Below are 23,323 nucleotides of genomic sequence, written 5' to 3' on the forward strand. Positions count from 1 at the left end.
CTTCTTTATGATGTCCACAGAGTATACGGTGGGAACTTTGACAAACCCCAGTTGAACACAACAATCCAAAACTGACACCAAAGAGAACAAAAACAACAGATAGTTAACATTAGAAAATGGAATGATTACCTTTCCCAGCAGCTGTCTTATAGGGATTTCACATATCCTGCCCTTTATTGCATATTTACCGAACTATATTAACTGTCCATGGAGGGAGATTTCATTTTTGATGGACAAAGTTTAGTAGACATTTATTTTATAAAAATAAATTTTAAAAAAAAAATTAAATAAAAAGTTTCTATAAACATTTAACTAGGTAAAACAACAAAAATCATTAAAATAACATTTAAATTGTTTAACAGCCATTAAAAATTATTTTGTGACACAGACGTAGGGACGTCCACGGAGGGGATTTTGAAGTTATGTTTATTAAAAAATAAGAATGAAATATTAAATACATTTTGCAGAAATGTATATGATTTGTTAGTTAAAACTTTACGAAAAATGATGAAGAAAAATATTAAGAAATCTGCTGTATTTCCTAATATTTATTACTAAGGGACATAAAAAATCACCTTTTTGTGAGAATGACCCATGTATTCATTTTAAGTCTCTTGAACGCGAATCGTAATAGTGGCTTTTAAATTGCTTGTATACGCGATATTTGATTTTTAAAAAAAAAATCGTGAAAATGCGAAGCACGATGCGCGATCTTATCGTGTAAATAGGAATCGCGATGTGATATTTTAAATTATGCGAATTTAATTTTAAATCGTGTTTGCATTGGTAAGTAAAAGAGTAAAAATGATTTTTTTCCTGTTGGCAATCTAAAAAAGACAAACTTTCTTTAAAGAGGCAGATTTTTTTCTTTTTTAGTAATAGTAAAACATTTTCTGTGATGGTGACAAATTTTCCGCAAACGGCACTCGTGTATATTATACGGATCTCTGGTGATCAACACTATTCTTTTCAGAACCATTTAATCAAAGAATTATCCTCAGACATGCACTCACCTCTACATGTAACTGCCATTGAAGATAGATATGAAAAAGCAAACCTATAGCAGTTCACGGTTTACATACACATATTTTAATGAAAATTTCTTGTGGTTCGTCATTTCTAAAAAGTCAGAAACTCCAAAAAATTTGCCTTTTGAACCAAATACTCATTTGGGTTTTTACAGTGTTAAAAAGTTAATTTGAGGGGGAAATTGTGAACTAAGTTTAAAAAGCGCAGATAAATAAATAAAAAAGCATAACTATGTGAAAAAATAAAATTCATAATAATAACGAAGCGTGTGCATGCAAAATATTTAAAAAAAAAAACAATGAAAATTAGGTCATAAAAATCATGCAGTTGAAATATGGTTTGGTTGGTTTAATTCATGTAAGATCACAAAAACGATCACATGTCTGGGGTCACCACGGCACGAATGAACCCCTAATCGAATTTTGAATTTGATGAGAGAAAAAATTTATAAATTTATAAACAAAAAATGCAAAAGCTGAGAAAAAAAAACTATTTTATCGCATCGAATTTCTTATTTTTAGTTATTAGCTTTGACTTCAAAGGACAAAGCAACGAATAACGAGACATTTAATTATATGCATTATTTTATCAGAAAATTATTGATTAAAAAATATTCCTCTGAAAAAATAATTCTGTTACATTATTTTTTTTTTTTAAAAAAAATGAAAATATTCTTAATTTCAATTATGTTTAGCTTTTTAAAATAAATGAACTTTAAAAGAAAAAGGTTTTAAAAAATTAACTATATACTGAGTAAATTAAAAGCCTCAATAAAAAACTACGCAAGATTTTCAAAAATTACGAAAATTTTGAGTAAAATGAAATAAACTCGCATTTTAAAAGATGTTTAAAAAATTAAAACAAAACACAGAACAGGGAGAGTAAAAAGAAGTCCCCAAAATGAAAAATAAGGGAAGTCCCCAGAATGAAAATCGTTTGCGGTATTGAGCAGACGATAAATTCTCTCTACTTCTTTATCCATCTATTATACGCATTTGTAATTTTTCCATTTATTGATAGACAAAACGAAAACATTTAAAACAAGAAAGCGTTTATATTTTGAACTATCAAAGCTTTTTATTACATTTCCAAAATAAAATTGCAAAGTCAATTTAGTTATTAAAAATTTCCAAAATAAAATTGCAAAGTCAATTTAGTTATTAAAAATTTTTTGGCACATTTAAGTTTTTTTTTTCCAACTCCTTAGATGCAGTGAAATTTATTAAATTTTACAATCAGAATTTTTCCCGCATATTTTAATTAGAGCTCATGAGTCTTTTTAAAGCTTTTTAATGATAAGATGTTGTGGAGTTCGATAAAAATTTGACAAACTTAACGTTGATAGATATTTAAAAGCTTTAATTTGCTTTCAGTTTAATTCAAAATTCTTATCCGTGCAACGTGATTTATGATTTTTAAATAACTATTGAATTATCTGTTATATAAAACACTAATGCGTACGTATGTATCAGAGTTGTGGTGAAATGTCAAAGAGTTCAAGAGTTTAACTCGTAATCAAAGTAATGTGATTACACGTTATCATCATATGTAATCGAGTATACATCATTATAACACGTAATCATCATAATATATTATCATGATTACAAGAAACAGATTTTTAGAATTTATTATTATTAAAAAAAGAAACCCATGAAGATATAATTTTGTGCTTACGCCTAAATTTTTTTTCTTTCTCTTTTACACATATCAGTCATTTTTGGCTTTTAACATACACTTTTACTTCATATAATTTTCATCTTCAAAAAATAACACTAGAAAACTTTTTTTTGTATGTATATATATATATGTAGGTATCTATCTATCTATCTATCTATCTATCTATATATATATATATATATATATATATATATATATATATATATATATATATATATATATATATATATATATATATAATAAAATTTTTTGTTGAAACGTATAAATTTAAAAACTTTATATACAACAGGGAGTCGCATAGATATTGCTACAAACTTCTATTAGAGTTAGGGCACAACATCAGGGCTAAAACTGCATCGGAACACATGCCGTAAATATCGTCATGTACAGCTAAGGGCGTTTCTTTTGAATTGCTTTTTCGTGTACTTCTGAACCGCTCATTACAGGGAAGCGGCCCTAGCCGCATACAACGACATTTCTGGGCAATTTTAATGCGCGAACTCTCCCAAAAAATTTTCGCAACATTTACGTGACTCCCTGCTATATATACATACTTAAACTGGTACATTTCGACAAAAAAAAAAAAAAAATAGATAAAAAATATCATTAAGAAAATCTGTAGCTTTAGGAGCAAAACAAATTTCAGAATTGAAATCCCCACACATGAATTAGGCAAGATGGAGTATTTTTATGAATGCAACAAAAAATTTGTTCCCCAATATAATCAATGTTTCCTTTTGATTTACAGATTTCATTTGTAATGAGGGTATCATTTCGCTGAACATATAAAACATTCTGTCTCCCATTAAAAAAAACTGTAATAAGTTATCTTTTATTAATTTATCTAGATATGTTTTCGAAAATTAATGAAATATACTTTCAAGCAAACGCATCTTTTTAAAAATTAACGGTATTATCCTAAATTAGAAACGCTGTAAAACGAATGGCGTTTTCATACGCTACGGACAGACTTGGTTGAATTAATTATGAAAACGTTGAATAGAACAATGTGAACTGTGTCTTTTTGCATAATTTGAAGCAAAAATCAACATAGTAAAGGAAAAATCCCATTTTGAAAAAGGGAAAATTAAGCACTTTTTAAAAACACCCAATGAAAAAAAGCACCTTTAAGGACTTTTAAAAAAACGAAAATCTGAAATAAGCACCTTTAAGCACTTTTTAAAAACGCTACGCACCCTGTTTAAGAATTGGATAATTTGTTAAATTTAATTTATTATATGAGAATGTTAACCGTACCTTATGTAGTTCTATTTATTTTGTTTTTCTTAAAATAACAAAGGATTTTTAAAGTAATTATTTTGTGCTAATAAACTTTCTCAGAATTCAGTATTTTACATAAATATTTTTTTCTGAATTAAAAGTATTCTCTAAAATTTTAATACTGAAGCTATAAATACTGCAGAACGAGGAAGAAAATGAAAGTTCTATGTGTTGTCTTTTTTATTTCTTTGTGTAAATTTATATAAAGTTTTTATGATTACCAAAATGTACCATGTAATCCCAGAAAACTGAAATATTTCATCTCGTCGGTTTCTTTTCTTGTAAATAATAAAAAGGCAAATATATCATATAAAATATGCATAAAAACTATTTCTACCACCATTGTTATCGTTTATCATTTCTTCAAAATATGAATACTAGTTCTGTCAATTCATTGAATAATTTTATTTTCCTCTTTAAACACAAAAATTTCGATTTTTAAAACCATATAGGTTAAATTGGAACAAAATGAGAAAAATGCTAAACTGACAACTGTTTTAATATTCTTGAATTTTCTATTTTTTTTAATAGTTTCGAGTTTTGTATATATATTTAATCGTGATAATACTGTAACCAATGTTTAAGACAGCTGCCTGAATATTTTTTTCTTATGTTGTATCTTTCATCTCAAAAATCCACATCAATTCAAATTCATAGTAAAAAAAAATGTGTTTTCTTTTTATTTAGAAAAACGTTTTATAAATTTTTCTTATATTTCTTTAAAAGTTCGACTACAATTTAAAACGTTAAAAAAATGTCGCAAAAAATTGGTCTCATGCGTGATTGTTTTGTCGGGTCGCATTCATTTAATCGAAAATCACTTCATCGACAGGGTTGTTTCGTCGACAGGGTCATTTCGTCGACAGGGTCATTTCGTCGACAGGGTCATTTCATTGACATGATCATTTCGTCGACATGATCGTTTCGTCGACAGGGTCATTTCGTCGACAAGTCATTTAGTCGACAGGGTCATTTCATCGACAGGTCATTTCGTCGACTGGGTCATTTCGTCGACATGGTCATTTCATCAACAGGGTCGTATCTTTACCAAGGTTATTACATCGACAGGGTAGTTTTGTCGGCAGGGTCATTTCGTCGACAGGGTCATATTGTCGACAGGGTCATTTCATCGACATGATCGTTTCATCGACAGGGTCATTTCATCGACAGGGTAGTTTTGTCGACAGGGTCATTTCGTCGACAGGGTCATTTCATCGACATGATCGTTTCATCGACAGGGTCATTTTATCGACAAATCATTTCGTCGACAGGGTTATTTTGTCGACAGGGTCATTTATTCGACAGGCCGTTTCGTCGACAGGCCATTTCGTCGACAGACCGTTTCGTCGACAGGGTCATTTCGTCGACATGATCGTTTCCTCGACAGGGTCATTTCATCGACAGGGTTATTTTGTCGACAGGGTCATTTCGTCGACAGGGTCATTTCGTTGACAAGTCATTTCGTCGACAGGGTCATTTTGTCAACAGGGGTCATTTCGTCGACAATATTAAGAAAAGATTATTTTGTAGGCAAAGTCATGCGTAATTTTGAAACTAGTCTTATGATTTTTTACATTAGACGTTATGCCCCTTGCACTTCTTTGTAATTTAGTATATTTCTGATGAAATTTGTAAACCAAGCCTGATGCAAAATCTTAATAGTATGTTGAAGTTGCCAAAAAAAGCATTTATTTGAAATTGCCTTCTCCTCTATTCACATCACGTTGCAAAAACGAAACATTAATTGTATTTTACTCATTTAAGTTGTATATTACAAAATTTTTTTCTAGTCATATTTAACACATTTATTTCTAAGATTAATTTTTAATGTAGTACATTATTGTAGATTATCATCGCAAAAGCAATTGCAACAACTATTGTGAATGATTCTTGGTGTAGGGAGTGAATGACGGGTGAAATTAGGAAGGAAAAAAAGACGGTATATAATGAATTTGTGAGATAATGAAACCATGTGGTCGATAGGTAATTTCAATGACGAGGTCTTTCCGTTAACAGGCCATTTCAGCTGCAAAAATTTTCTGTCGATAAAAAGAAAATTATACTGATACAATGTTTCCCCGCAATGAGTAAAATGCATTAATACTAAAATATTGTCCAAAGAAAAGAGAAAGAAAAGGAACAAACTTTTGCAATGATAACAATGGTGATGTTTACAAAGAATTTAATCCGAAAAACACAAATCTTTTAGATAGTTAGCTAGTAAGATTACTTCTTGTTTTATCAAAAATTTATATATTCCCGGTGTTAAGATATTTATTTTTTTCAAGCTCAGTTGATTTTTTTTCATATGCAAGTAATCGTTAATTTTGTTACTATTGACATATTAATAAAATTTTCTTACTTGAAATTTTAATATTTATATATTTTCTCTTTAAAAAAAAGATCGATATAGGAAAAAAACAAACTAAGTTGTATGAGTGGCTATTACGAAGGTTGGCGAGCGAAGTGAGCAAGGGGCTGAACTTACTAGTATTATAAAAATTTTGGGGAAAAAATGCATGTGGGGAAAAATAAAATGAAAATCCAACTTGGAAAACATATTGGGAAATAATGTTGATAAAAAATTTTGTTCTAATCCTCTTCCTCGTGTCTTTGTCAGCAATGCTGCTGAAGAGGGAAGTTTCTGACATTTCTTGTGAAATTTAAATGAAATATTATTTGAAACAAAAATCTTGTTCTCGCATTTCCAGTTTATTTTATTTCTTATTTAATTAATTATTTATAAGGTTTTGGCGTTTAATATAATATGTATTTTATCCTATATGTTCCCTAAACATTTATAAGTTCTTTTACCTTATAAAATAAACTTCGTTAATGTTAAAAAAAAAAAAAAACTCACAATGACTCCACATCCTCGGTATGCGATGCAATCGAAATGATATAAAAAATGGTTCTAAATCAGAGGAGGGGAGGAAACCTGTCTAATTGGTTTTTATGATTTAAAACATTTGGGAAAAAAACGCAATTTATTACGATATAACAAATAAATTGACTTTTGAGTTTATAATTGAGGAGAGTTATCCATATGCATCTGATTTTATTCTCATTAATGTTTTATTAAAATAAGTTTAGCAAACTTGTTTTTTTACTCAAATATTAAAATGTTTTTCTTTTCGATTTGCCAGAGAATAAAAATTTATTTAAATTAATAAAATTTGCAGTGAGAGTAAATATTTTAAAGGCGAGCAATAAGGAAAGTCCTTTAAAAAGTGTAATCGGAAATGGAAATGTTTTTAAATATCATGTTTGATATGTGTTCTGAAAAAGAAATGTGAATTTTTGTTACCAAAACGAAAAAAGTGGAATTTTGAATGTTGATAGAATATTTTGTGAAATTTTGCCCTTGTGGTTTTTGCTATGCGTGAAAATTTTTATAATTTTTTTTTTCTCATTTGTAGTCTACTGAACAAACTTGATATTTTAAATATATATGCATTTTTTGTTTCATTTTTTTTCTGCATTTTAGTTTTGAGCCTCCTGGCTTGTTCAGGCAGAAAATAATCAAAATTTTGATTGGCGATAAGTCGTGCTCATAGTGGTCAGTAAGCGTTTGAAAATTGTGTTTTCATCCTGTGCGGAAAATCAGTTAAAAATTTCAGCAATTATACTAGTAAAAAATTGGTCAAATTTTAATTGCAAGATTTTTTTTTTCTTTCTTGTAGAGTAAGAGTTATTTATTCTTACGTTTAAATTCCAGGCTTGACTTTTTGTTAATTTTCTTTTAAACAAAATGTGTCTAATTTAAATCATGCAAATAAAAAATGAATTAATTCATCATTTACTTACAACTAAATTATTCTTATTAAATTATACTATTATTATTTAATTATAATTTGATAGTATTAGATTAGAATTGAATAATTAATACTATTATTAAATTCACTATTCATAGAAAAAACATATTTTGTGAAGAGCAAATACTAACATGCTTGCAACCAGAGCCGGATTATACCTTTCGTAGGCCCTAGGCACAGCCGTTTATGGGCCCTTCCCTCCTTCCCCCACTCCTCCCCTCTTTTCAAAATATATGCTAAAATTTTCTTCGTATGGAAACGTATTACGCCATTTTAGATGTATTAATTTCAGAAATGACTAAAAGGCGTAAAGCTTACAGTGATTACAGCTTACAGTGATTTGTACGATAATTTCGGTTTTCTTGTTCACAAAAATTTGTCAGAATCTGAGATTAAACTAAAAGTGCAAAATTTGGTGAAAATTTATTCATCCGAGTTAGAGGAAATCTTTGTAAATGAATTTTTACTATTTTCAAATTTGTATGAACATAAATCTGCACAAGAAATGTTGAAGGCTCAAATTAAAGATAAACTTGTGAATACTTTTCCTAACGTTCACATTGCATTAAGAATATATTTGTCGATTCTTGGATCAAATGCAGATGGAGAAAGATCTTTCTCCAGATTAAAATTGATAAAAAATTATTTGCTTTTAACAATGAATCAAGATCGTTTGGCATCGCTCGCACTTATGTCTATTGAATCGGACATTTTGCGTAGTTTGGAATTCGACAGCATAATACAAGATTTCGTTGAATCCAAAAATCGCAAAAAAGTAATATATTAGATCATAAGATTCTGCAAAATAATTTAATACCGTAAAATATTATATTTTTATTTGTATCTTCATAATTTTGTGCAAAATACACTTGTTTTTAAAGCTAAATTATTTTTGTCAAAAATTTTTTTTCTCCCAAGTTTTTCGTAGGCCCCTGAATTTCGTAGGCCCTAGGCACGTGCCTAGTGTGCCTTTAGGTTAATCCGGCCCTGCTTGCAACGCTACGCCCGTGCTTCTAAATATTTTTGGTAAGGTGAGTAGCACTTTAAATATTGTGGGAATCTACAACCGCCTCGGTAAATACCTAAACATCAAGTTTGTGTTCCTATTGTTCTTCGAAATCTCTAATAGTAGTAACAAAACTAAGACTCAGTTCGAATAAACATATTCCTGTCCTAATGTTAAAGATGCTGAACAAAAAGTTTAAAATTGCAATTAAAGTGAACATTAAGAAATTACTTTTCCATCATAAAATACGTAGAATTTTTTTTTCTACTTATGCAGATATAATAATTAGGTCTATGATTATTTTTATTTCTGTGAGAATTCGACTGAAGTCTATGTTTTTGTTAAAATTTATGTAAAAATGTTGAAAATTTTCACAGCAAAAAATTTAGCTTTCCTCTCCTTGAAATAGTGTCAAAATTTTCATTGTAATATATTTTTATTACTTTGAATTCTAAAAATATATTTTAGTAATTTGATTTGATATTAAAAACAATTTGATTGCTAACGTCACACTATATTAACTGTTGACCACGGTCCGGATATCATGCTTGGTAATATTCTGAAGACAATCCTTACCTATCCTGAAAATAAGTGTCGAGCTATTACGATTTAGATATAGAAAAGTAGATTTCGATTCATCAAGCGTTTAAACGCTTCTCAACTACCTATTAATTAATTTAAAAGGCGAACTTCTTTTAGTGCAATTTGAACAATAAACAGCCATAAAGAATTTCACTTTAGTATAAAATTAAATAAGTGCATTTTTCTAATTAATAATAGAAATATTTAGATTAAATCTCTAAAATAGTTTCAGAATTACGCATGACACTATCAACGAAATGACCCTGTCGATGAAATAACTTGTTGAAGAAATGACCCTGTCGAAGAAATGACTTGTCGACGAAATGACCCCGTCGATGAAATGACCCTGTTGACGAAATGACCCCGTCGATGAAATGACCCTGTCGAAGAAATGACTTGTCGACGAAGTGACCCCGTCGATGAAATGACCCTGTCAATGAAAAGACCCTGTCGACGAAATGACCCTGTCGAAGAAATGACTTGTCGACGAAATGACCCCGTCGATGAAATGACCCTGTCAATGAAAAGACCCTGTCGACGAAATGACTTGTCGACAAAATGACCCCGTCGATGAAATGACCCTGTCAACGAAAAGACCCTGTCGACGAAAAGACCCTGTTGACGAAATGACCCTGTTGACGAAATGACCCTGTCCATGAAAAGACCCTGTCGACAAAATGACTTGTCGACGAAATGACCCTGTCGACGAAATGACCCTGTCGATGAAATTACCTTGTTGACGAAATGACCCTGTCTATGAAAAGACCCTGTCGACGAAATGACCTAGTCGATGAAATGGCTTGTCGTTGAAGTGATGTCGATGAAATGGCCTGTCGATAAAGTGATTGTCGATGAAATGAACCAAACCCGTTTTGTCATATAGGGTAACATGACATAATATTATACATTTATAAATTTGAAGTCATTCTGATCAAAAGTTTTAACAGACATAATATTTAAAAATTTAAAGAATATCAATTTAACAGAATCTTTAAAAGAACAAGGTGAATTAAGAGTCTTAATTATTTTGTTAAATGCTGTGAAATGTTAAAATTAATCCTTATGTATTAATATTTTTAATATATATACATACATAATTTCATTCGAATAAATATTTCACTACTTAAAATTGTGGTTCAACTACAATTACAAGTTACTTATGAGGTGTTTTTTTCAGACCTTTCCTTCAAGTGCTCTTTTTTTCAACTGCCCTCAAAACTAATCATTAATTGATATCAATTTGTACAGTTTTAGTCATTTCTATGGTACAAATCATTTTATAATTTCTGAATAGATTTTCAGTATTTCATATATAACATTTATAGTAATAAAACATAGAATACATATGTAAGGTTCAAATGTATATGAAAGGTTAAAAAATATGAAAGGTTCATTTGTGAAAAAGATAAAATTGATGACATTAAAATAATAAATAAACATATTTTATTAAATTTTTGACAAAATGCTGTTAACATACACTATTCCGAGGTCTTTGCCTATATACTAGCAAAAATGTGACAAATTGAACTCTTTTTTTCTTCTTTTGTATACTACTTTTAAAAATTTATTTATCTACTAGCTGGATACCAGTTCATCGCACAGGATAGAAAATAGAAAAGAAAAAACCAATAAATCGACATTAAACAGCAAGTATGTACCGAAACAATAAATAAAGTTAAAATAATCCATTTTTTAAATTTATTTACTATTATTTGTTGCCCTTTCCGATGACTTTACATTATTAAATTAGGCGAAACATATTTTTTAAGAAGTTCAAATTAAATAAAATAAAAATTAACAATGCATAGCTGCTGGCATGCTGCTATAACTCAAAAAATTGGGTTGGTTGTACAATGGTGGTTATAAAATCAAACTGGTTTTAAAGTTTTCAAATTCGTTTTTTCTTATATAGTTATTTCCTGCTCTTGAATAATAGTTTGCAACCACAAATTTGTATATTTTTTTTAAACTAAATTCTCAAAGAAAAAGAGGATTCTAAAATTATAAATGAGGGCGTAGACCAAGGAGCATTCTGCACTGTATCAAGACATTTCCATTTTCATAATTATGTATTGAATGTTAGTAAAAGATATTGATTGTTAAATATAATTATTTTATTAGTGATGTCATGTTTTCGTTATCCATTAAGAAAAAGTTACCTTTATCGCTCTGTGTGTGTATTTTGGTTCATATATATACTACCGGTCAAAAGTTTGCAAAAATTTTGAAAACTGCAAAGAAAAGGTCTAAATTCAAATGTTCATAGAGCAGCGAAAAATCATTCAAATTGCATGAAAATTTGATATGTTCTAAAGTAAACCTTCTACAGTTAGTTACACATGATCAAATTGCAATACTTTGTTTTTTGCAAACTGAATTTATCTTTTCATCATGGGTTGTTTTTATGGTGAAAAAATTTTTTAAGTTTGAACACTTGCCAAACTTTCAAAAAAATTTTTTGTACTTTCTGTTGTTAGTGGAAAATAGTTATTCAAACCGTTCTATGTAAGCCATCAAAATTTCAGATAGATTTGATTTTTTTTTGCCAAAGTTATAGAATTTTGAAAAACGTGTACTTTTCTCGATTTTTGAGCATTATGCAGTCTTTTGGTTTATACATCTTCTACCAAAGAACTTTTTAATTTTAATGTTTTCTATATTTTCAAATAATTCGGGTTACAATCAGGACTCTGAGCTTGCCACGTCATTATTTTCAAACGGCCTTCGTTTTCTTTCTTTTTTTAAATAATTTTTGCAAAATTTTGACGTGCGCTTGGGATCATCATTGTCTTGCTGAAATACAAAATTTGGACCAACAACTTTTTCATCCAAAGGAATAGCATGACGTTGCAAAATAGAATGGTACTCTTTTGATTCATTATTCCTCTATTTTAATTAAATCTTCTGCCGGCCAGGTGACCGAGCGGTTAGCGTGCTTGACTGCAAAGCCAATGGCTGCGGGTTCGAATCCCGCTCTGGGCATGGATGTTTCTCTCTGTGCTGTCCTCTGTTGTGTGTGATGTGTGAATGTGGCCCACCCTATGAACGGGTTTGTGGCAGTGTGGCGTGGGTAATGTTGCTCGCCTCCGTGACTTAGGTTCACAGGTGCCCACTGGGTAACGCTAAATGAGCAACACTTCCGGCATTTTCCGAGGCGAAGAACGAGAGTTCAAGTGCCTGCCGTTATTAAAAAAAAAAAAATTAAATCTTCTACAGTATCGTTTCCAAAACATCCCCAAACCACTATGCCACCCCCTCCGTGTTGAACCGTTGGTCAAATGCAATTTGGTTGCATTCGTTCTCCTTCACGACGCCTTACAAACATGCGAGGTTTGTTCCCAAAAATGTCAAATTTTGATTCATCAGTCCATAGTACACTTTTCCAATCTGCGATTGACCAATGCTGATGTTTGCCAGCCCATTCTAATCATAGTATTTTATTTTTGGGTCTAAGAAGATGTTTCTTTGCTGCAACATGTCCGAATAAGCCAGCTTTACGCAAACACCGTTTTATTGTTGAAGTTGAATCTTTTTCTGAACCTAGGAATAATTTACACTTCAGTTGAGCAGGTGTATCGAATCGATTTTTTAAACTTGTAACAATAATTTTTCGATGATCTCGATTTGATGTAATCTTGGGCCTTCCGGAACGTGTACAATCAACTGTTTCATCGAACCTTTTAATTGTAGAATGAACGCATGCTAATGACACGTTTTCTAATGCAGCGATTTTGTCTATAGTGTGACCTGCTTTTCTTAAAGATACTATGGCTGCACGTTTTTCAGTTGATATTTCTTCTCTAGGAGACATATTTACAACGTTGCTTCAAATAAAATAATTTAATAGTAAAAAAAATTAGTCAATGAAATTTTATAGTACATTCTTCAAATTAACAATAAATATCGTTTCGTTAGCAAGAACAAACAAATTTTTGATGAAATGTGACATCTATGAGATATTATTTTAATTATATTCATAATAAATTCTTTGTAATAACAATAATTACAATAATGAATAAGAATATTTGTTTTATAATAAATATTAATTATTTGAAAATATAGAAAACATTAAAATTAAAAAATTCTTTGGTAGAAGATGCATAAACCAAAAAACTTAAGTGGAATGCTCAAAAATCGAGAAAGTACACATGTTTTTCAAAATTCTATAACTTCGTCACAAAAAATCAAATCGACCTGAAATTTTGAGGGCTTACATAGAACGGTTTAAATAACTATTTTTCATTAACAGAAAGTACAAAAAATTTTTTTTGCAACTTTGGCAAGTGTTCAAACTTAACAAATTTTTTCAATATAAAAACAATCCATGATGAAAAGCTGGATTCAGCTCGCAAAAAACAAAGTATTGCAATTTGATCATATGTAACTAACTGTATAGGGTTTACTTTAGAACATATCAAATTTTCATGCAATTTGAATGATTTTTTGCTGCTCTATGAACATTTGAATATAGACCTTTTCTTTGCAGATTTCAAAAATTTCGCAAACTTTTGACTGGTAGCGTGTATTATATATATATATATATATATATATATATATATACACACAAAGCACTATAAGTAAATACCAAAATTTGTTTCAAACTAATTACATTTCGTTAAGTGAAACCATTAAAGCATTGGTGTCACCAGATAAAATTTATTGGCTGGGTGGACCGTAATTGGATTGCTACTTGAGAAAAAAATTAACCTTGCCCTTATTAAAATTGTTACTGTAATATATGTTTATATATATATATGTATATATATATATATATATATATATTTATTTTGCAGTAACAATTTTAATAAGGGCAAGGAAAATTTGAATTTTTTTTTTCTCTAGTAACAGTCCAAGTATGTTCTCTTCCAATAAGTTTTATCTGACGACGACAATGGGTAGTCGTGTAAAGTCTAAAAATTGGGTCGGCTGATCACGACGGTAATAAAATAAAAAAGACATTTGTTTACGAAATTTTCTTGGGGGAGCAGGTTATCCATAAATACTCATTCTGTGCCTATGCCGCAAATGTTGTTTCAAAATTATACCCTGATAAATTTGGCCTGCCATGGTTCCGATTTAAACATGCATATCTGTTCTGGAGACCAGTATAATTCCACTCAAAACGAGCAATCCCGCATCACCGTAACAATGTCGTTCAATAATGTTGTCTAAAAAAAGTCTGATGTGAATCATACTGTAAGCGCAATCTAGACTGGATGCAAAACATCCCCACTGTGACACTTCCATATTAAAATTTAAAGAAGTCTTGCTTTCTACTTTTCATACCACAAGAAATATTTAACTAGTTTCATTTAAATTTTATATAGATTTTGTTCTTAAAAATTACTGAGTTTAATAGAATGTAAAAATTTTATACCTAAAATCAAAAACTGTATCAATGACTATAAAATTAAATAACAAAAAAAAGATTTAATACATTGTTTTTGCCGTAAAAATACTTAGCAAGTGTTACATTTGGATGTGCCGATTTTCTGCTTCATAATATATTAATTGTAAAAGTATAGAGATTGTGAATCAAAAACTCAAATCCACTAAAAAAACATATGTTCACTCATAGATATGTCAACTTCCTTTTTGAGTTTATTTTACAAAATTATCGTTTTAGTTAATTCGTACTTATATCTTAAAAGCCTTCAAACCATCAAGTCTGCATCTTACAAGGAAATGGTTCCAAGTGTAAAACATAATCTTGATATCAAGCAAGATTTTGAGGCACTGAATTCAAATGAATATGTTATTTGCTTTGAATCCCCATGAATGAATTCTGTTTTGCCAAATTAAACGTTTTAAACAGCCTAATACAGTGAAACTTCTGAAACAGAACATCTTTATTGAGCAAACACCTCTATAAAGCAGCAACTCTTTTTATTCAACAACCACCTCTATTCAGCAATCACCTCCTTCAATGACCACCATTTTAATGCAATAATTTTTTACCCTATCAATGTAATGTTAAAAAGTCGACCAGGCAAACCTCTGTTTGCGACCACACTATTGAAGAATTTTCTTGTCTTCCCCTTGTGTAGAGTAAACAAAAACATGTTACAATCCAATTTTACAATCTAAATTTTTTGCCTATTACAGATGAAATAAATTCTATTTTAGTATCTTATGAAGACGTGAAGTCTATTAAATGATGGTCTTTTAAAAAATTATACATATAGGTCAGATAAGATGAAGGTTATTGCATATCTGCCAATTCTTCTGGTTTCCCCGGAAGATTTTTTTTTTCATATTTAAAGTGCTAGCAAAATTCATGTTATTTCCCTAAACTTTTTGAATTATATTAATAATTATAAATGAGTTTGACCACCAATACAACAAATATAAATAATTATAAATATAAAATAAAATAAATATAAATAATTACAACAAATAAATAAAAAGCATATTAGTCCTCACGATAGCGAATTTCAACCTGGTTAAAATATAAATATCTCTTTGAGTAAAACTGTTTTTCGGTAATTGTTTTACTACCACTTGGAAAATCCATTCTCGAAAAGAATGAATGTTGGCAGGTATGTTATTGATGTTGGTACAATGTCAATGAACTGGGAGGTACTACTATTTTTAAGAGTAGTCAAATCCACCAGACTGCTTTCACAGGACTCCAAAATGGACTTTTGAAATTACTTAAATTTGAGCAGGGAATTAATATTTCCTTCAATTGTAGAAAATGCACCATTGCCCAATTCATACCTAAACTTCTTCCTTGGGATCTTCTTCCAACTTGGGACATGTAAAGGAAAATTTACAATTAAATCTCATTCTTGCTTCAGACTTTTTTTATCTATTAATGGTCCAAAGGATCTAGTTTAGCCCAATGGCTAACCAGTTAAGGTAAAAAAAAACATATTAATTATGCAAAATAAACATCGTGATTTCAAATGTCTCAATGAAATTACTTTATTTTGTAAATAAATTTGTTTTAAGATGCTTTCCATTCTCAACAACATCTCTTGTAAAAGGCAAAACAAATAAAACCATGTCAATTAAAATGAAAAGTAGAATCACTAAACTTCCAAATTAAATAAATACAAATAAATAAAATACAGGCATTAAGTTTCCAGAAACCTTCACATAAAATATGTATCAGTCTTGCTCATCAAATAATATTTTTCTGAACTGTCTATAAAGCTACCTAAAATACTCGAGAACTGTGTGTTTATTAGGTTCTTATTTTAATTTAACAAGCATTTCTAAGTTGCTTCTCACCAGAATAAGTTTTAGTTCTATTTCTCCATTATTTATGAATTGTATTATGAAATAATATAATAATTATGAATAATATTATAGTATTATGTTGTGCTTTACAGAATCTGGTTGCTAAAAACTTCAAAAAAATTTATCCATAGAATAAAACCATTATGTATTTATCTCTTTAAATTATTAGTTTCATCTGGTTGCAAGAAAAAAGACCGTTTAGGCAGGGCTTGAAAAAACTCAGAAATATTACCCGTCCCCGAGGACGGCTTGTCCAACAATGTACCCGTCCTCCTTTGAAACTAACCCGTAGCTTCTAAATAAATAAAAATATAATTTTCTTTTATTTATTACTAACATTTATATAATTTGCACAATGAATTTGTAGTTACTAGGATTACAAATACTAGGATTACATTATACAGTAATAAAAGAAATACTAGGTTACTAATAGTAAAACCTAGTATTTCTTTCATGAAATAATTTATTTCTTTTATGAAATAATTTAATTGACAAAGGTCAAGTTATCTGGAATGTCAATTTATCCGAGGGTACAGCGTTTTTTAACTGACTCAAATATGACGTTTGCTAGTTCCACAATCTGTGATAAGCCACTGTTCTGTGATAAGCCAATGGCTCTCAAGCCATTCGCTTATCTAGAAATGGCTCTCAAGCAAATTTTCTATGACTTCAGAAATACTACTATTTTTAGGGAAATTTTTTACAAGCGCTCTGAAGCTCAAATAATTAACATTAGAGCTAGTAAAATGAAATGTTTTACCCTTACATCCAGATTTACAATTACATTTTGGTACAAAATGTACATTTTCAAATTAATCATAATAAACAAAAATACAAAATTTTCAAATAAAAAGCTGTCAATATTAAGACAATAATAAAAATAATTTGACTCTACAAAAATGTGCCTTACTAGAGATTAGTTTTTTATCTTTATAGGTTTAAGTTTCAAATAAAACTAAACTTACCAATGGTATGCATTGAAATGAAAGTAGACTAATCCAAGTCCATACATGAAAGTTGAGTTCTGAAAGATTAAAAACATCACAGAAATGAATATACAATGAATTAACATTAACAAAAACTTTTCTAAAAAGAGTCTATCATATTTAGTTGGTAGCATAGTCAAGGAAAGAGTTAAAACTAATTAAATTTCATGTTTTGATGATTTCTATTTGGTGTTCTCTTGAAATAAACATATTCAATCTAAAATTTAAAAAAAATCAAATAAAAATAAATAATCCTCAAAATTTTGTTACAATTTATTTGATAAATTCAAATAAAAATGACTAAATTTTTAGGATATTTAATTTCAGTCATTTAACTCAGGTTTTATGTGTTACTTATTGCATAAAAAAAAATTTAATTAAAACTAATTAAATTTCATGTTTTGATGATTTCTATTTGATGTTCTCTTGAAATAAACATATTCAATCTAAAATTTTAAAAAAATCAAATAAAAATAAATAATCCTCAAAATTTTGTTACAATTTATTTGATAAATTCAAATAAAAATGACTAAATTTTTAGGATATTTAATTTCAGTCATTTAACTCAGGTTTTGTGTGTTACTTATTGTCTTTATTTTGTAATCAATAATAATTTTAAACCATATTTCTTCCATCCTACCACTTTATTATTTTGCAATATCAAAGAGAAGAATACTTACTTTTGAAAATTTACATCATACTATGCAGCTAATATTTTTTTGACTATGTGATAACACATTGTACTGACTAATTCATTTAATATATTCTACAAAAATCTCTCTTTTAGATACAGTACTGTGCTTCAAATAATTTATTGTAGAATTGATGAAAACTCATTTACTGTTTAAAATTTGACATGGAAAAAACTTTTCAAACAAAAATTAAAATTCAATACTTTTCTTTGTTTATTCTATATATAATAAATTTCATTTTTATGCAAACAGAAACTTTCTGAAACATTTTCATCTACCTTAAAAAACTTGATTTAATCTTCAACATCAGTAATCATTTACATTATATCAACATCAGTCAGCACACAGGTATCCAATAACCCGACTATATTTCCTCATTAAAAAAATAAAGTCTTTACTACATTTCAGTTGCAGGTTCAGGATTCCTACATTTTAGTTGCAAGTACAAAAATTAATTCCAAAATTATTTTCCTCTCTTAGAATTGTTTCAGAAACTCAACCAAAACCTCACTTGATAATTGCAGTAATCAAGGTTAAAGAATATTTTCTTTCCTTATTAAACCAATAAAAAATTTAGTGTTTTATTATTTTCAAGGGCCTTGTTGACATATAGAATACTGTATTAAAATGGCGTAGATAGGCTATTCCTAAGGTCAAACACAAGGGTGAGAAGACAGGAGCAATTGTCCTGGGATTCAGGAATGCTGAGGGTCTGATTGAACTTTCAAACAAAAAATGTAGCATTTTTTTAATAAAATTTTAAAAAGATTAGAGAAATCCTTGTTAAATAAAGACATAAGCACTTATGAAAAATTTGACAATTAATCATTTAGTATGTTTTTTTAAACATATATTCTGCAAAGCAAAGGAAAACTACAATTTTGGAAAAAGTTTTCTAAATATCTCACAAAATATATTTGTGTTTTAAACATGGGATCTTCAGTAAATTTTGTCATTATACACATAAAACTTGTGTCTCATTAGCTCTAATATAAAATGTTTAAAAAAAATGTGGTTAAGACATTTAGAACATATAAATTTGTATGAAATCAGTTCTATAATTTTATTGGGTTAGCAATCAAATTTATTGTAGCTAAAACATTAGAATTTCATTTAGCAAATATACGAAAGAAATTATTACTTTCCAGTGATGTTCATTTAAACAAAAGAACTTTTCATAAGCTGATAAAGCTAAAAAAGAAGAAAAAAACAATATTATTTTGAGAAATAAAAATATAAGTACACAAATATTTAACATCAGAACAGTAATGTTATGGTTATAACTGGAAAAAAAAATAAGCATGATAGAGAGACAAAACTACACCAACTTTTTACTTATTTACAAATAAGCTAAATTAAAGTTACATGAAGTAAAAATTTTATTTAAAATTGGAATACTTAAATTGAAACAATTAACATTGCCTTTTTTTCTTTCAAATTATTTATTTTAGTATGAGCCCAGCCTATTTAATCATTAGCTAATTTTTATTTTGAAATAATGATTAATAAATAACGTTAATAATTCTTCATTTAATTGAAAACATAATTAAAATTTAATAATTTTTAAGTTATATTTATTAAAAATTAAACAAACAATATATCAAAATCGGTATTCCATACATTATAGGAGACAATAATTAGAATTGAAAAATCTAAGACAAATGTTTTATACCCTTTTCCATAGAGCATTCTACGTTAATACCATAAAAAATTAGCCATTAATATTTGCAAAGTGTCATGTGGCAAGTCAGGTGCACACGGTTTTGCTAAAAATTAAGAAATATTAAGAAAGCTTTGAAATTTATACCTTTTTTACAAAGCCAATCCCAATTCACAACTTGTCATTGTAATATGGGGAGAGTAGTTACAGACCATGTCAACCGTCATCTATGAAAAGGTACCCCGACATAGAGTCGAGTTAACATGTCTTATATACTAGTGAATTGTAGTTGTAATTTTGTAGTGGTAGATACGCTACAGTACTCCCCCACTAGAATTATATCTGTGATAGAATTTGATGAACGAATACCACTAGTTGATTCATTGCTGTTTTTGTGAGAAGCCGGGAGAGCTGTATTAAGATCACCGTATTTTTTGAGTGCTGAATGTGAGAGGTGTATTAACTTCACGGTCGTAGTCGCTCCTCTGTTGTCGTTAGCAGTCGAGTAATCACAAGTTTGCAAGCCGACGTTGTGCGTGATCGAGACTGAGTAGCAACAGTGCGAGGAGGTGGATAATGTCGCTGTCACAAGTAGCAAGTCAACAGTTCAATGTGGATCATCCATCGAAGTAGGCGTTACTGTCTAGGTAGGCGTGTTCATATTGAAGTGGGCGTTACTGCCAAGGTAGGCGTGTTCACATCACGTCCGAAGGTCACCAATATGGGGGGTGGAGTTACAGACCATGTCAACCGTCATCTATGAAAAGGTACCCTGACATAGAGTCGAGTTAACATGTCTTATATACTAGTGAATTGTAGTTGTAATTTTGTAGTGGTAGATACGCTACAGTAACTTCAATATTTGAAACAAGTTAACAAGAGTAACTAATGGATCGTTTACAGTTTCTGAGAGTTAAAAGTGCTAATTAAACACCAAGTAAGAATAACACATTTACATTTATTGATGATCACTTACTCTTTCACTCACTAAATTTCATATATATATTTTTCTGGAGGCACAGCTTAACATTTATTTAATTAATTGAACTATTTAAATTTAGTTGATTATTGAGAGTTTAACAATTTTATAACTTAACTATAATGTAACAGTTTACTTGAATTATGAATTGTGATATTTGATTCTAATAAACATTAATGTGATTTGCTTTTTTAAGTACATCAACAAGCTATAAATTATGATTTCAAAGTATTTATACTGAAATTGTAATAATGCCTTACTGAAATTTATAAAACATAGTCATAAACTTTAATATATAAGTTTCCAATTTGTTCTAGATAAATTGGAAACAATAAATCAGAAATTATCTTGAATATAAGTAATTATCTGAATATAAATAAATTCAATGGAATATTTTGAGTCAACTGGTAAGTCTGAAATAAAATAAGTTTGCAAACATTTTAAATTAATTACAGTTATTTAATTTCTGTGAGTTACAGTTCAATCACATTGCTGAATATATGTAAGTGACATTTGTTAGTTTAAACTTTTGATATTAATTAAGCTTTTTTTCCGGAAAATGTTGACAGGCCATAAACTGAATATAGCAAAAATTTTATTACAATATGTTGATATGTGATATTGGAAATTGCATTTATATTACAAAAAGTAACTGTTTGTTGCATAATGTGTCGGGTCCTGTGTCTCAGTTTTATTACTGGTGTATTTCTCAATGCTTGTGTTGTGCCTTATGACCTGCTACTTCTTGGTAGCCATCAGTAACTTTTTATAGTTCGCCTCATTATACATCAAATTAATAAAAGTAACATATAAAATGCATAAATTGCTATGTATATGACTATGAAGACTTTACTCAAATAAATCAGGCATCCTATGTAACCTTAGGGCATCATTCGAAAGAAGTTATTTTTTTAAAATTACTACATTATATAATAGTAAATAGTCATCTTTTATAACTAGCACTTCTCCTAAGAAAATTTGAAGCAGATTTCCTACAAATACATTTTAAAATAATTTAAATTCTGAATGTAAATAGCAAATCTTGACACTACAATTAAAAACTTTTTCCTTGAATCCTATAACAAAGAAATAAAAATGTATAAGAACATGTATGGAATAACTTACCTTTAGGATAATCTTCCAATATTAAATTTAAATGTCCTAATTTACAATAAATCTTTATGTGAGTGTCAATATTCTTTTGTTTGGATGTTTCTTCAGTTTGCTTTAGAGAATTTAAAATGGATTGGTTTGTCCAATTATTTTCCTCACTCTCACTAGACTCTTCAGTAGTAATTTTTGAAAGTTTCTCAGATATTGTTTCAACTTGTTTGTTTGATGTAGATACATCATTTTCTTTGTAGTTGACTAAAACTCGTTCTAAGCATTTGACAGCCTATAATTAAAACCAAGGTGAGAATTAGATTTTTTCCAAACAATAGGGAGGTAGTGACTGCAGAAATTACATCAGTGTTTTCACTACAGCGCGAGAACGCGAGAATCTCGCATTTTTTTTTATATTCTCGCATTAAAAAATGATAACCGCGAGAAATTCACGCATTCTATAAACCAACTTCAAAATTCGCGAATTTCTCGCATTTTGAAAAAAATTTCTCATTTGCGCCATTTAGAATAAAATCCGTTTCACTTTTCTTCCTGGATCTTTTATTATTTTCAACATCTGCCCCATTATCTAGCTTCCCTATTTACCAGTATTGTTCAGAACCTTTAAGAACAACAGAACACCATCCTTCCGAACCACGAAACCTCTTTCAGAACGCATTTCTCTGCAACCACGTGTTTACCGTAGGTAAGGTTTCTTCATGTAAGATGTTAAAATTTTTGCTCGTTAATGTAAGATGGACAAATACCTTGTAAAGCCAATATCTTCTACTCCGAAACGGACAAATGAAAATGAAACAAATGTGGGTAGAAACGATCAAAACGAAACAAATACGCATTTGAGCACCTAATGAGAATAGCTGGTGAAAAAGTAGATGTAGAACATTTTCCATATGATGATGCTGCAAAAATATTCAATGCTTTAAAAATTAGAAGATATTAAAAATGCATTATGATTAAAGAAATGATTTTTTTTCCAAGTCTCTTGGTGTTTTTTTTTTTTTTTTTTTTTTTTTAATTTTTTTAATTTTTGAAGTCTCACTTAATTTTTTGAAATCTCACCCTGTTTTTGAGAAAGGGTGAGAAATTCTCACCCATTTTTTTTCTGAGATGAAAACACTGTACATGTCCCATTTAGCAAATAAAACTAATAATAGAAAATAATTAAATACAATAGGAGATTGAAAATATCTGAAGAACAAATTTTTGCATATTTTATAGTGCATATAGTACTATCAAAAGTTCAGTA

General features: G+C 29.2%; 1 protein-coding gene across 3 annotated transcripts in view; it reads right to left on the reverse strand.

The window, feature by feature from the left end:
* The window catches only part of Utx (Utx histone demethylase), a 140,656-nt gene that overhangs the window by 107,557 nt on the left and 9,776 nt on the right, over positions 1 to 23,323 (reverse strand). For 2 of the 3 annotated variants that reach the window (XM_043054393.3, XM_043054385.3), the window contains exons 3-6: positions 22,078 to 22,348; positions 19,455 to 19,504; positions 17,601 to 17,659; positions 16,111 to 16,140 (exon numbers count right to left, since the gene is read on the reverse strand). In XM_043054393.3, the coding sequence (XP_042910327.1) occupies positions 16,111 to 16,140; positions 17,601 to 17,659; positions 19,455 to 19,504; positions 22,078 to 22,348 (410 nt within the window). The remainder of the gene's footprint in view (positions 1 to 16,110; positions 16,141 to 17,600; positions 17,660 to 19,454; positions 19,505 to 22,077; positions 22,349 to 23,323) is intronic. The other variant, XM_016069136.4, reaches the window with a different exon arrangement.

Source organism: Parasteatoda tepidariorum, chromosome 11, assembly GCF_982258835.1.
Source record: "Parasteatoda tepidariorum strain Cologne lab strain chromosome 11, Ptep-v5.0, whole genome shotgun sequence".
Classification (NCBI taxonomy): Eukaryota; Metazoa; Arthropoda; class Arachnida; order Araneae; family Theridiidae; genus Parasteatoda; species Parasteatoda tepidariorum.